Below are 15,764 nucleotides of genomic sequence, written 5' to 3'. Positions count from 1 at the left end.
TTCCAAGAAAAGGACTGTCTACGTTTTTCGCTCCAATCAAGCTGCCAAAAGGCCTCCACGTGTGCGCGTTCTTGTTTTGTTCTGGATTGAAAGTCTGCGGGAAAAACTTCGTACACGGTTTTCTGGTCGTCCAGACATTCTGAAGAGTCTTGGACGCTTGACTAAGACGTGATGCTCAGTTACGATTTGTAACACAACTGCTTTGACACAACACAGCCGCACGAGCACGGCTTAACAGTAGCTGCTCAAAAATTACTCGTAGAATGCACAACTCATGTTTATAGCTGTTAGTTGAAACTGCCAACGTCGCTTCTGTGCTGACGTCACTTACATGCTGGGTTATATCAGTGTCAAAACTTTTTGGATGGGCAGTGTAAAATTACATATGCCCATCTATAAAGTATACACTACTGACCATTAAGATTGCTACACCAAGAAGAATTGCAGATGAGAAACGGGTATTCATTGGACAAATATATTATAGTAACTGACATGTGATTACATTTTCACGCAATTTGAGTCCATAAATCCTGAGAAATTAGTAACCAGAACAATCACCTCTGGCCGTAATAACGGCCTCGATACGCTTGGGCATTCAGTCGAACACAGGTCGGATGTCGTGTACAGGTACAGCTGCCCGTGCAGCTTCAACACGATACCACAGATCATCAAGAGTAGCGACTCGCGTATTGTGACGAGCCAGTTGCTCGGCCACCATTGACCTGACGTTTTCAATTGGCGAGTGATCTGGAGAATGTGCTGGCCAGGGCAGCAGTCGAACATTTTCTGTATCCAGAAAGGCCCGTACAGGACCTGCAACGTGCAGTCGTGCATTATCCTGCTGAAATGTAGGGGTCTGCAGGGATCGAATGAAGGGTAGAGCCACGGGTCGTAACACATCCGAAATATAACTTCCACTGTTCAAAGTGCCGTCAACATGAACATGAGGTGACACAGACGTGTAACCAATGGCACCCCATACCATCACGCCGGGTGACATGCCAGTATGGCGATGACGAATACAGGCTTCCACTGTGCGTTCACCGCGATGTCGCCAAACACGGATGCGACCATCATGATGCTGTAAACAGAACCTGGATTCATTCAAAAAAATGACGTTTTGCCATTCGTGCACCCAGGTTCGTCATTGGGTACACCATCGCATGCGCTCCTGTCTGTGATGCAGCGTCGAGGGTAACCGCAGCCACGGTCTCAGAGCTGATAGTCGGTGCTGCTGCAAACGTCGACGAACTGTTCGTGCAGATGGTTGTCGTCTTGCAAACGTCCCCATCTGTTGACTCGGGGATCGAGACGTGGCTGCACGATCCGTTACAGCCGTGCGGATAAGATGCCTGTCATCTCGACTGCTAGTGATACGAGGCCGTCGGGATCCAGCACGGCGTTCCGTTTTACCCTGCTGAACCCACCGATTCCATATTCTGCTAACAGTCATTGGATCTCGACCGACGCGAACAGCAATGTCGCGATACGATAAACCGCAATCGGGATGGTACGCATTTCTCCTCCTTACACGAGGCATCACAACAACGTTTCGCCAGGCAACGCCGGTCAACTGCTGTTTGTGAATGAGAAACCGGTTGGAAACTTTCCTCATGGCATCACGTTGTAGGTGTCGCTACCGGCGCCAACCTTGTGTGAATGCTCTGAAAAGCTAATCATTTGCTTATCACAGCATCTTCTTCCTGTCGGTTAAATTTCGCGTCTGTAGTACGTCATCTTCGTGGTGTAGCAATCTTAGTGGCCATTAGTGTATATATAAAATCTCTGTGAAAAGTCACCATTTGGGGGGAGGGGGCGGGCGGTGGGCGGAGCCGTCGTTGGTGGTACTTGGTGTCATCAGCGCGAACATACCGGGAAAAGACATGGTGAAATTCACTTGGAGAGTCAGCACTTTCTCTCGGATTACTGTTGACATTGTCTTCAAGGCCATTAATATAGAACATAAACAGCAGGGGTATCAATACATTTCCCCTTGGTTCCCCTGAAGTTACTCCTGCATAATGACAGTGATATCCCTATCAAAGGTAACACGATATGTGCACCACACCAGGGAATGCTCAATCCAATTATAAATTTCGCGTGATATCACTTTTGCTCGCAGTTTTGATGGGATGCGCAAGTATGGTACTCAGTCAACTGCCTTTCTGGGATATTTAATGTACGTTGCATCCTTAAATAGCGAGATGGTCGGTATATCTTTTCTCAAATAGGACGCTGGTCTGTTTGTTACTAGGAGGTCTAGAAAATTACTTCGGCATTTGGATTGCCGGATGAGTTGTCAATCAGCATTAGCCTGACGTGCGGTATGAGGGGCAGCCACGTGGAAACCGAAGTCTCGCCACAGCTCGACCTCAGATGGTTCCAGTCTTGCAGTTCCTCATCCCACTGAAACTGGCGTCCATGCATGGATGTCTCGAGGTCGCCAAAGATGTGAAAATTACACGATGGAAGTTCCAGCCTGTACAGTGGGTGTTCCAATGTTTCCCAACCAAATTGTTGAAGCATAGCCTTCATCCGAATAGCAGCGTGGGGGCACGCATTATCGTGCATCAAAATGATGCAGTCAGACAGCCTGAGGGCAAACCCCGAAGCCAGCGCTGGGAACATCCCACATCTTCCCCACCAGAGAAATCTGAAGCTGTTCACACGAGTTCCAGTAAGGTCATGATGAAAATCTCCTCCTTTGTCTGCAGGGGCTCCCTTGCTAGAGTGTGGAACCACAATCAGGATGCACAACTACAGACACAGTATGTGGAAGGTGCAATGTGCCATGAAGTCAAAAGACTTACGATTGTAGTCTGGCAGAGTCACCCTGTTGCACCATTACACCTGTCCCCACACTGTCAATTGGGATTTGGTTGAGGAAGATTGCAACATCCTCAACACAGCCCGGATCTTACAGCGTGTGATTGTCACATCATTGGCGACCTGAAGGAAGACTTGCACGCATGTCTCTTTTAGTGAGATGAGGAAGTGCAAGAATTGGTGAAGTTGAGGATTTGCCTGTGCTAGACACTTTCTACAGAACAGGAATTTATTGACTCGTCTCCAAGCGGGATAGCCACATGGGGTAGCCACGCAGTCTGAGATGCCTTGCCACAGTTCACACGCTTCCCCTTGTCTGAGGTTCAAGGCCTCCCTTGGGCATGGGCGTGTGTGTTGTCCTTAGTGTAAGTTAGTTTAAGTTAAAGTAGTGTGTAATACTAGGGACTGATGACCTGAATGGTTTTGTCCCTTAGTAACTGATCACCACCACAAAAAAAGTTCAAATGTGTGTGAAATCTTATTGTACTTAACTGCCAAGGTCATCAGTGCCTAAGCTTACACACTTCTTAACCTAAATGATCCTAAGGACAAACACACACCCCCATGCCCGAGGGAGGACTTGAACCTCCGCTGGGACCAGCCGCACAGTCCACGACAGCAGCGCCTCAGATCGCTCGGCTAATCCCGCGTGGCGCCACCACCACCACAACTGTCTTGATGCCTGTGGTGTTTACATTCAAATGGAAACATTCGACGCCCCGTTGTGGTGGGTGTTTGGGCTTCATTCGACTTCCCCATAGAGAGTCGTAATTACCTTCCGCCGTCCGCCTCGCGGCGGTTCCTCAGGCGTCGTAGTGAGTGGGGCCTAGCTGGCGTGGTGTCGCGAGACCCACCGGCGGTGCCGGCGGAGTACCGCAGGTCCGCGTGCTGTGCCGCAGGGAACACCGCGGACGGCAAGCTCTCGCCGCCGCCGGCGTCGGCGTCGGCGTCGGACGACAGCTCGACGGCGGGCGTGGCCGTGGGGGCGGGCGATGCCGCCCCCCTAGTCCGCCGCCGGCGACAGCGCACGCCCGCCGCCTCCGACAGCGACGACACCGACGACGACGGCGTGCGCCTCTCGCCGGCCGACATCGAGCGCTACCGCAAGCTGGTGCTGCTCCACGGTGCGTACCGCAGCCCCGGCCGGCTCCCCCGCTGCATGTCTAGCCTGACGCGTTTCGTCCGCAGTGCGGTTCTCCCTCTTCAGGAGCTCACCGTCGACGTCTTAAAGCGATCCGGACTCTCGCCGGCACCGTCAGTCTGCTCCGCTGCATGCCTAGTCTGACACCTTCCGTCCGCAGTGCGGTGCTCCGTCTGCAAGAGTGTGGCCTGTGAGTCGGTGAAACTAATCTGTACACTTGTCAGCCGACAGTGGGGCTGCCCACGGTAAGTACTCTACCCCAGCAGATGTAACCACAGTGGAGTGCTTCATCTTCACGAATTTAGTCTCAACATGTTAAACCAGACTCACTGACATCGAGTGCTTCCGTATGCTGGTACTGCAGCACAGTGCATCTCTCGGCCAGAGTGGCCTCCTCCATTGCGTGTTGAGTCTGACACGCTTTGTCCACAGTGCAGTTCCCCATCTTCAGGAATCTGCTCTCAGTATATTAAACTCACCCAGACTCGCATTGGTCAACATGCAGCACAGCCATAACTCGTGCTGCTACAGAGCTACTCTGCTGCATGCCTAGCCTCCTACATTTCGAATGGGATGCGTTTTCCCATCTTAGAGGATGTAAACCAATCCACACACTTGCCAGCCAACATGGAATGCTACTGCAAGCAGGTGCTGCTCATGGTGCGTACCAAAGCCGTAGCCTTGTCTGACACGTTTCTTCTGCTGTGCAATGCTCCATCACCGTGAATGTACTCTCCACATATTGAACCACTCTGGACTCCTGCTAGCCGACATAAAGCGCTGGTGGTACGCCACAATGCCAGCAATCTTCTCCACTGCATGCCCAGTCTCTCGTTTCATCCGCAATGCAATGCTCCATCTTCAGGGATGTACTTTGTAAATAGGGCATCACATGCAGACTGTTGCCAGCTGACATCTGGCACCCCCACAACCTGGTGGTGCTCAATGGTGTGTACCTCAGCCAGGTTCTCCACTGCATGCGAAAACTGATACATTTCTTCTGCAGTACGGTGGTACATCTTCAGGGCCGTAGTTTCAGTATTTTTAACCTGGAGCATGACTGCTGCTAGTGCTGATCCGTGATGCATACCAGAACACTGACAGTCTTCTCAACTGCATGTCTGCTCCGAGATATTTTATGTGCCGTGTAATACTCTATCTTCAGGAATGTACTCTTAATGTATTGAACCAATTGAGACACTCACTGGCTGACATCCATTGCTGCTACAAGGTGGTGCTATGCCACAGTGTGTATCACAATGTTGGCAGTTCCTATGCAGCATGTTCAGTCTATACTGTTTAGTCGTCACCCCATGACTCAGTTTTCAGGAACATACTGTCAGTGGATCAAAGCAGTCGAGACTCTTCCTGCCTGGAGTATGCTACTGGAAGCTGGTTCTGCTGCGTGGTATGTACAGAACCTCTTCCATCTTCTCTACTGCATGTCTAGTGTGCCATGTTTTGTGCACAGTGGAGTCTTCCATCTTCGAGGACATACTGTGTGAGTATATGAAACCAGTCCAGACTATCCAGCTGTCATCCAACACTACATGCAGCCGGTGCTGGACTCCACAGTATGTGCCACAATCGTAGCCGGCTAGTCCACTGGATGCCTAGTCTTCCACATACTGTTTGCGATTACCTAAGCTCATCTCCTGTACGCTTATATTGATAAGCAGTGGAAGAACTGAGCTCCATCTGAACATCCTCTGAGCCCGTTCACACTGTGGTTAAGGTGTTGAGCTTTATCCGAACGAGCTAGTCTCCATCCCTGTTGCAGTTTCTATATGTTGGTCTGTGCAATAGATGCCACTATGGGCCACACCAGTTTACCTCTGCAGTGTGTCGTAATAAAGTTTGCGTTCTTCATGCTGTTATAGTTAAAGTGTGAGTCTATAAAATGAAGTGTGGAGACATACACCTACTGCAGTGGTAGGAGGGCTACTGTTAGTACGACGTTTTGATTAATTATGCTGCTTCTTTTTTGGGTATTGTATGTCAGTCAGTAAAAATGCAACAAATATAATATCGCTTTGTTGTCAATCTGTCTGACAGTGAAGGTCTCTCTTTCTCAGGAGCTGGAAGACAAACCAAGTTCGAATTTATGCCGAATACAAAGATCTGTCGTCCCTTGTGGCAGTAAAAAAAAATTTAAGTTTCTAAGTCAGTGGAGTGAAAAAGATAAGGCCTTCTATGTCAAATATTTTGATTCTCCAAACTCATTTATAAAAACCTGTAAGGTATTTTCCACTGACCTACAATCATGAAAGTTGGCAAGAAGTATGTTTTAAAAGCACAAATAAAGAGAAAAATCCGAAAATTGTAAATAATATCACATAAAAATATTTTTTGTCATTACAAATTTACATTGCATACCTAACTTGCCAAAATCTCCAACAACTGTAGGGATTTTTATCTGATTTTTCAACAATAGGTGAGATATATAAGAGAAGGTAGTGTATGTAATTTACAAATATTTCGTGCTAACTGGTAGAGCTACGATGAAATGAAATCTCTGCCAGTGTGGACATAATTGCCACGTAGTGGCGATAGGTCTAAGGCTGCCCAACTACCACACTGACAGTCTATGCCTGTGACAGTATGGAATCTGTAATGTTTCAGAGCTAAATAATACTGATAACTGATGCAGGATTACACTTCCGTGGCTCAGGATGGTGTTCTGATATCCCATAACAGTGCCGTTGAAGCGTCCCACAAAATGGCTCGACATTTGCATAACAGTATCCCAATAGCTGGCTGTACCCTTTTCTCCTCTGAAGACTTCAGTCAAATCCTACTATTAATCAGAACAGGGCTGAGAGCAGACAAAGTCTCTGTGTCTGCAATTGCCAGTTAGCACAGTGTATTAATATAATTCCATAATTAATAAAAATAAATGAAAATTTACGATAGCAAATGTGAAACTGCACCAAAAATATAAAATTAAAACTTCAAATTAAAGCATTCTTCAAAGTCTTTGAATTTCTAGGACTGAAATAGAGCCAGGCAAAAACCGGCGAGATTCTAGATTTCCAGGCTGATAAATCAGTATTCACTGACTTTCTTACAACTTTAGTTAAACATGTTTGTGTAAACATTGACATACAACTTTACATTGATATTATGTGGACCTTTTTATCTGTACTCTATGGAACCTGACCATTTAATGGGTGGCACCTGGTGCTACATCTGGCAAATGACACCGAATGATTCTGCTTACTTGAATATTTTATCTCAAAATCCCAAATCTGTACAGTGTATGGAATCAGGTTATAACTCACAAACAGAGAATGAGAGATATAGAGAGGCACCAGAAACAATGTTTGTGATGATGTTAAAATATGTGTAAAATACGATACAAACCTGAAATGGCATTAGAGTAGAGCTTGCTATCTATTGCCTTAAATTAGAATGAAAATTGAAGTAATAGTAGAAATTGGAATGAACATAGAAATTGGAAAAAGAAAAAATTGTTGCTAAAAGTTAAGAGCTACAAATAAAGAGGATGAGGAAGTGTACTATAACTGGCGTATTGTATAAATTGAACAAGAAACCAAATATTACTTTTGGGGATTTCATCTGGTACTGTAAGTAGGAATTTTCATCTGCCATATTTTAATAATTTCTAATTCCCAGCTTAATAAATTGTTTTAGCGCTAGCTTTAGCAGTTGAAAATTATATGTAGCATATACTTACTAATGTTTAATTTCGAGCATATTGAGTTACTTTATTTGTGGCTTTGTTAGAATTTTTTATTATTTACAAGACATTTGTAAATTAATAGGGCATGCCAACTGTTTATCATTTCTAGTTTCCATATTTACATTACTACATACATTTGTTAAATTTTTTTAGTGTTTTACAATGTAGATATTATATTTAAATTAGATCAGTTATATAAATTGTTATACTGGTTTAAAAACATATATCTAAAATTATCTAAAATTTAAATGATGTACTCCATCTGCATTAAACTCTGGATTAATGGCCACTTGTAAATTGTAACAAAATAAGCAAATAAACAAATAAAATATAAATGAAAACAAGATGTGTCTCATTCCTATTGTCGAGAGCCTCCACGGTGCTCTGTGTAAGATGTAGCTTCCATTCCCCAGTAACATGTGTTGCAGTTCACATCCCACAGTTTGCACCCCATTCTAGAACTTCTGTTCAATAGATATTCTGCTTCTTTGACTGCCATTGCGTTACCAAGTTCATCTCTTTCGTGTTAAACTAGGTAATTCACAGTAAGAGTTGAATTTGAATTTACTTTTTTGAATAGCTTATGACTATGCATTCTGAGGATTTCCATTCAGATGGAGATATAACCAGTAATTCCCTACCCCGCAATTGTGCAAGGAATTGATCACCTGTGTATAAAACAGCTTCAAAAATCTGATTACTTTAAAAATGACAGAGTGTTAAACACTTGATTTTTAAGTATGTTTAACCCTTTGATTACAGACACAAAGCCATAACTATATTCGTTTTATTAGTTTATGACTATCACCCCTGAAGAAGTTTGGAAGAGGTCTTAAATTACCATTAAAGTTTCTTAAGTCACTAAACGCTCTCGTTATTACATGCTGGAAGAATATAGAGCAATTTGTGCTCCATTTTAAAAAGAAACTAGTCTTTCATGTATTCTAACCTTTATGATGTCATATCTCTTGAACTAAATGTCACACAGTGATATGATTTGCACGTACACTCAGTGTTAATGTGGGTAGTAGAAGCAAAATACGTTGCAAATAGAACTAGTTGTAAATCTATAATAAATTAAAAAGTCGTGTCTGTTGCTGAAGTTTGACTGCATGATCAGCGAAAATGTAGCAAGTGATGAGCTTTTTTGCTCTAATCCTTTTGTGGATGATCTCAGAAAAGGTTTTGTGACAGTTCGATGTTATGCATAAGGTTTGTCAGGTTTTGGTAAGTGCTCTCATTATCAAGTCCTGGATAAATAAAGTCTGGGTAGATAGCACACCATGAGTTATGCTGACACACACACACACACACACACACACACACACACACACACAGACATTTCCAGTTGTAATACTCCTTACTGTGTTAAAACTTTAACATAAGATATACTTCTTAATTAGTAGAGTATGACTCTTCAAAATTTTTGAAATTTTGTCGGTCATTACACTGAAGCGCCAAAGAAACTGGTGTAGGCATGCATATTCAAATACAGATATGCAAACAGGTATAATATGGCTCAGCGAAAACTGGTATTTGACTACAAAAAACACATGTTCCTGTGTTTTTGGAAATTCACTCAGTAAGAAAGTGAGATATGGGATGAAAATTTTTTATATAAACATTTCATGATGAAAGCATTTTCGAAGCTACATGTACGAGAATTTATATGTGGCTCTAAGAGAGAAGCCACATATAATTTCCAAGAAATTAAAAAAAACACACATTTTACAGTTTTTTGAAAAAACAAGAATTGGGTCAAGTAGGGGGTCAAATGTGTTACGAAAATATTTCATTGTGAAATCATTTTTACAGCTGAATCTATGAAAAATTAGTATTTGGCTTCTCGGTTAGAAACGAAAAAAATACGTATTTCTGGAAATTCAACTCCAAAAGGGGTGAAATAGGGTCAGTCTGAATAACTGACTTAATGACCTTGGGCCAGTCGATGCCGCTAAGGCAGAAAATTTAAATTTGAGGATGTTGCTGATCTTATATTGAAGACGTAGATTAAGATGGGATTATTCGACATTCGACTCGTAAGGGTGTTAAATACGGGATGAAACGTTTTCTTGAAAACGTCTGTATTAAGCCAATTTTGAAGCTGGAACTACCAAAATTGCTGTTTGCTTTCTCAGCCAGAAATAAAGAAATACATATTTTAGAATTTTTGGAAATTCAGCCACGAAGGAAAACTCGATTTTTTTGTCAATGAATCGGTATCAAAAAAATTACTTAAGCATTTTTAAAGCTGATCTGTGAAAATTGGTGTTTGACTCCTAGGTCAGAAATAAAAAATTATTTCAATATGAGAGCGTTTCCGAAGCTAAATATATGGAACTTGTCTGATACAAATTAAATAAACATGTTAAATTGTTTTTGGCTATTTAACTCCTAAGGGATATAATAAGGGATGAAATAAGGGACGAAAATTTTTCAGAACATATTTCCTTGTATTAAAAATGCTTACAGGTAAGTCTATGAAACCTGGTATTTCACTTCTCTGTTAGATATCACGAAATATGTGTTAGGTGATGGAAGTTTGTAAAGAAACATCACCGCAAGAACGCAGAAGGTGTAATTAGCGAGAATCTTTAATTCCAGCTAGTGGAACCGCTTTCTGGTCAGAAGTACATTCGGAGAAGGCCATGGTTCTACCTGTACCGTAAGGCAATAATTAACGTGAAAAGTTTTGAAGGTATTCAAATTTGTGAACAGAACAAAAATGTGATCAAAGAAAAACGAAAAAACTGTCTGCAGACCATACAGTCTATGAAAGCGGAGCAACGGTCGCTAATATAGTATTCAATATTCGCCGGTGACTCAAGTATAAGACGGAATTTTTGTTTCCACGCTTATTTGTAAACGGAGTGCAATGCGATCTCTGCTCATTGTTGATTTCTATTGCAGTAATTGTTTAGCAAAGCTGGGAGGTTGTCGTATCGTTTCATTTGTCAGAAGCACTTTACCTCTTAGCAACAAATAATCCTGAGTTAATAACAACCGTCAAAACGGATACAGGAATTAGTGAACAAAGTGTTGTCGTAGCGAGGCTGAATATTGTAACCCACAAATCGTCCAAAAATAAACGAAAAAACCTATTCATAAAAAGCAGATATAAATTCACTCGAGAACTCCACTCCTTCGAAATTAACAATTTAGAGATTTATACCAAATAAACTAACAAACGACGGAGCTGATCCTCCTTGGCACACAAGACTGGTCGGAACACTGTTGCATAAACAACGAAACAAACATGACAAATTTAAACAGACGCAAAATACCCAAGATTGGCGATCTTTTACAGAAGCTCGAAGTTTAGCGCGGACTTACATGCGAGATGCTTATAACAGTTTCCACAACGAAACTTTGTCTCGAAACCTGGCAGAAAATCCAAAGAGATTCTGGTCGTATGTGAAGTATGTTACCGGCAAGAAACAATCAGTGCCTTCTCTGCGCGACAGCAATTGAGATACTATCGAAGACAGTCCTGCCAAAGCAAATTTACTAAACACAGCCTTCAGAAATGCCTTCACAAAAGAAGACGAAGTAAATATTCCAGAAATCGAATCGAGAACAGCTGCCAACATCAGTAACGTAGAAGTAAATATCCTCGGAGTAGTGAAGCAACGTAAGTCGCTTAATAAAAGCAAGTCTTCTGCTCCAGACTGTATACAAGTAGTTAGGTTCCTTTCGAAGTGTGCTGATGCAAATGCTCCATACTTCACAATCTTATACAAACATTCGCTCGACGAAAGATTCGTACCCAAAGACTGGAAAGTTGCACAGGTCACACCAATATTCAAGAAAGATAGTAGGAGTAATCCACTAAACTACAGGCCCATATCGTTAACGTCGATATGCAGCAGTATTTTGGAACATATATTGTGTTCGAACATTATGAATTGCGTCGAAGAAAACGGTCTATTGACACACAGTGAACATGGGTTTAGAAAATATCGTTCTTGTGAAACACAACTACCTCTTTACTCGCACGAAGTGTTGAGTGAGTGTTATTGACAGGGGATTTCAAATTCATTCCGTACTTCTTGATTTCCGGAAGACTTTTGACACTGTACCACACAAGCAGTTTGTAGTGAAATTGCGTTCCTATGGAATATCGCCTCAGTTACGTGGCTGCATTCGTGACATCCTGTCACAGTTCGTAGTAATCGACGGGAAATCACACAGTGAAACAGAAGTCAATTGGGGCGTTCCCCAAGGTAGCGTTTGTAGGCTCTTTGCTGTCCCTTACCTATATAAACGATTTGGGAGACAATCTGAGCAGCCGTCTTAGGTTGTTTCCAAATGACGCTGTCGTTTATCGACTAGTAAAGTGATCAGAAGATCAAAACAAATTGCAAAACTATTTAGAAAGGATACCTGTATGCTGAAAAAATTGGCAATTGATGCTAAATAACGGAAAGTGTGAGGTCATCGACATAAGAGCTAAAATAAATGCATTAAACTTCGGTTACACGTTAAATCAGTCAAATCTAACGGCTGTAAATTCAGCTAAATGCCTAGGTATTACAATTACGAACAACTTAAATTCGTAGGAACACATGGAAAATGTAGCGAGAAACGATCACCACGATAAAATAAGCGAAATCGGAGCGCATACGAAAAGATAAAGGTGTTCGGTATTTCCGCTCGCTATACGAGATTGGAATAATAAAGAAGTATCTAGGTGGTTCGATGAACCCTCTGCCAGGCACTTAAATGTGATTTGCAGAGTACTGATGTAGAGGTAGAAGTTTGGACGGATTCTGGTCCTTGGGCGTACAACTTGGTGAATGACTTAGACCTGAGACGAAATATGATTAATATCTAGCTCACTACACCATTGCGGTCAACGTTTTGTAACATATTACGCTCGCTGCCTTGCTATCGTTTCGGTATGTGTACTGGATTAACCAAGAGCCAGGGAACAAGAGAACATACGTGTTTATTTTGCGTCAATACGTAACATTATACTCACAAACGAATTTTCTTTCTTACAAAAGCTTACTACAAGATTTCGTGCATATTCTTGTGCAATCGTTAAAAACTATTGCTGCGATCGAAATTGTTATTTTGTCTTCCACTTCCGTGGAAGCGGCGAACTACGAGAATTTACACTAGTACAAAAAAATTGAAGGTATTGACTAAAGAACTGTCATTCTGTCGCTTCTTAAAATAACTGTCAATACGTTTCAAATTGACTACATGTAAAAACGATAACTGCTGCTTTATTATCAGGAATTTCGGAGAAACTAGTGTAACTGCAGTACTACATGTGTAGGAGTCGTAGTACAAAAAAAAATTGCCTACATCAATGCTTGATTTCAGCTACAAATGAGAAAAACTGTAACTGTCAGCTCCACTTCACACAGCGCATAATGAAAGGAACTCGGCTTTTTGCCCCGAGTCACGTGACTCAGATCTTGGTTTGAAGCGTTAGCACGTCAGAGATAGCGACATGCGCGGTGTGTGTTATGTATGACCCGTCGTTTGTCTAGTCAGAAGCGCAATATCAGAGAAAGAGGCGCCATCATCTGCTGCGCAGCGCATGAAAGTCGAGTTTCTCTCAACGCAGGACGTAACAACGTCCGAAATTCTGAAAAGACTTGCGGCACAGTTGTGGGATAAGACACTGAGAAACACCAAAGTGTACGCTTAGCACAAACTCTTTACGCGGGGACGAAAAACATTTGAGGGTGCAGCACACGGACGTCGCCCGAGGAGCAGCAAGACAGAGGAGAATATTCGCCTTCTGGGACAGCTTAATGGAGACGATTGGCGAGGAACAATGTTGCTGAAAATGCTACGGAGGTTGGAATAATGCTCAGGCGATCATTAACGGTGACCACACGGATTTCGGAAAGTATGCGCAAAGGGAGGGCCTCGTGTTGTCAGCGCAAAGCACGAGAAATTCAGGAATTGTTGTGGACCACACTACAACATCCTCACTAGAGTCTGGGCTTGCTGTGGTGCGATCTGCATTAGTTTGGACCGCTAAAGGAAGCAGTCGGAGGAAGCGTAGATTTCACGGCAGTGGCGGTGTAAGTGGTTCCTGTCACAGCCACTTCCATTCTACGAAAATCGGGATCAAGGACGTGCCTGTCTGCTCAGGAAATGTGCCTCCCATTCAGGGGGCTATGTAGAAGCTGATTCATGAAGATACGCAAATATTTCAATATGTCATTCTACAAGTAAAACTAAAGAAAAAGGTTCATATGTACATAGGTCCGCAAATGATTAGTTACGGCTAATAAAAAATTTTGCCTAAAATTTATCAACTTCCATCATTTTGATTTGCAGCTCCTTCTATTGGCCGTGTTTCCAGTTAAAATAGTTGGATGTGAAGTCCGTCAGCTCTGCAAAACACCGTTTTTCTCAGTACCCAAACATGTTTCGGCACCATTGTGCCATCATCAGTGCGTTTTCGTTTTTATTCCTTCTGCAGTGTGAACATTTTTGTTAAATGATTATAAAATTAACAAAAATGTTGACATTGCAGAATAAATAAAAACGAAAACCCACTGATGATGGCATAGTGGCGCCGAAACTTCTTTGGGTACTGAGAAAAACGGTGTTCTCCATAACTGGCGGGCCTCACATCCAACAGTTTTACCAACTTCGCTAACCTGAAGCCTTCGCAAAACTGTACGAGGTTAAAGTAATGCACGATTTCCATTTATTTTGTTGTTACTGGTCTGGTGAATGTAATAAAATATGTCCCAGGCGTGTATCTGCCGTAGTACCCCAGAACATACAGAGAAGCAAACAAATACCTTCGGAAATTTTTAATTTATTAAATACTTGGCCCAATTTGTTTTTTAAATTCCAAACAACTGCACAAAGTTTCCAACAAAAGTTGTGGAGAATTTAATTTTCGAAAACTCGAGGTAATAACGTTAACTGAAACTGTATGAACGTGTCAGATAATTCTGCTTTTATTAGTACCGTAGCACGCGTGAGTTAATGTTAAACCGGAAAAAACAAAGTTCAGTGTTAAGGGAGTTGTACAGTGTACATACAGTTTCACAATACATCCACAATAAATGTTAAAAAATATCTCCACCGAGTTCAATGCATTTAGGTGCCCGTGTATGAACAGATTTTGTTGCTCTTTTCGGTTTCACAAGGTTGTTCTTAATTTCGTCTTGTTGTAGTAGTAGTAGTAGTTGTTGTTGTTGTAGTTGTTGTTGTTGTTGTTGTCGTCTTCAGTCCTGAGACTGGTTTGATGCAGCTCTCCATGCTACTCTATCCTGTGCAAGCTTCTTCATCTCCCAGTACCTACTGCAACCTACATCCTTCTGAATCTGCTTAGTGTACTCATCTCTCGGTCTCCCTCTACGATTTTTACCCTCCACACTGCCCTCCAATACTAAACTGGTGATCCCTTGATGCCTCAGAACATGTCCTACCAACCGATCCCTTCTTCTGGTTAAGTTGTGCCACAAACTTCTCTTCTCCCCAATCCTATTCAATACTTCCTCATTAGTTATGTGATCTACCCATCTAATCTTCAGCATTCTTCTGTAGCACCACATTTCGAAAGCTTCTATTCTCTTCTCTTCTTCTCCAAACTATTTATCGTCCATGTTTCACTTCCATACATGGCTACACTCCATACAAATACTTTCAGAAATGAGTTTCTGACACTTAAATCTATACTCGATGTTAACAAATTTCGTCTATTGCATTCACAGTGCAAGCAAGTAATGCCTCACGTGTATTGATTTTGTCCTCATAAACTATGTCTTTCTCCCATCCCCATACACAAAAGCCCATTGGTGTTAAAAACGAGCGATCTCGGTGGCCACAGACTTATAGACCACGACCAATCCATTTCTGGAGTAAACGTTCATTTAAATGTGTAGTAAGGGTGTTGGTGAAACCTGGAGGCGCGCTGTCATGTTGAAAGTTCACTTGCAGTCGCGTAGCAAATCGAACATCTTCGAGCAAGCGCGCCATTTCTTCTTGAAGGAACTGTAATTACGTCTCGCCAGTTGGACGTCCTTGGAAAATGAATGGTCCAGTAAAGTGTGTGTCGATTATGGCACACGACACGGGCAAATCGCTGCTGGAAATAGCGTTGCACTGTTG

At 42.5% G+C, this 15,764-nt stretch overlaps 1 protein-coding gene across 1 annotated transcript in view; it reads left to right on the top strand.

The window, feature by feature from the left end:
- Positions 1–15,764, top strand: part of LOC126295074 (uncharacterized) — a 163,867-nt gene that overhangs the window by 128,812 nt on the left and 19,291 nt on the right. The window contains exon 5 of the mRNA XM_049987319.1: positions 3,726–3,950. Coding sequence (XP_049843276.1) covers positions 3,726–3,950 — 225 coding nt within the window. The remainder of the gene's footprint in view (positions 1–3,725; positions 3,951–15,764) is intronic.

This window comes from Schistocerca gregaria, chromosome 11 (genome assembly GCF_023897955.1).
Source record: "Schistocerca gregaria isolate iqSchGreg1 chromosome 11, iqSchGreg1.2, whole genome shotgun sequence".
Classification (NCBI taxonomy): Eukaryota; Metazoa; Arthropoda; class Insecta; order Orthoptera; family Acrididae; genus Schistocerca; species Schistocerca gregaria.
Note: the sequence above shows the minus strand (reverse complement) of the source record. Positions and strands in the feature narration are given on the sequence as shown.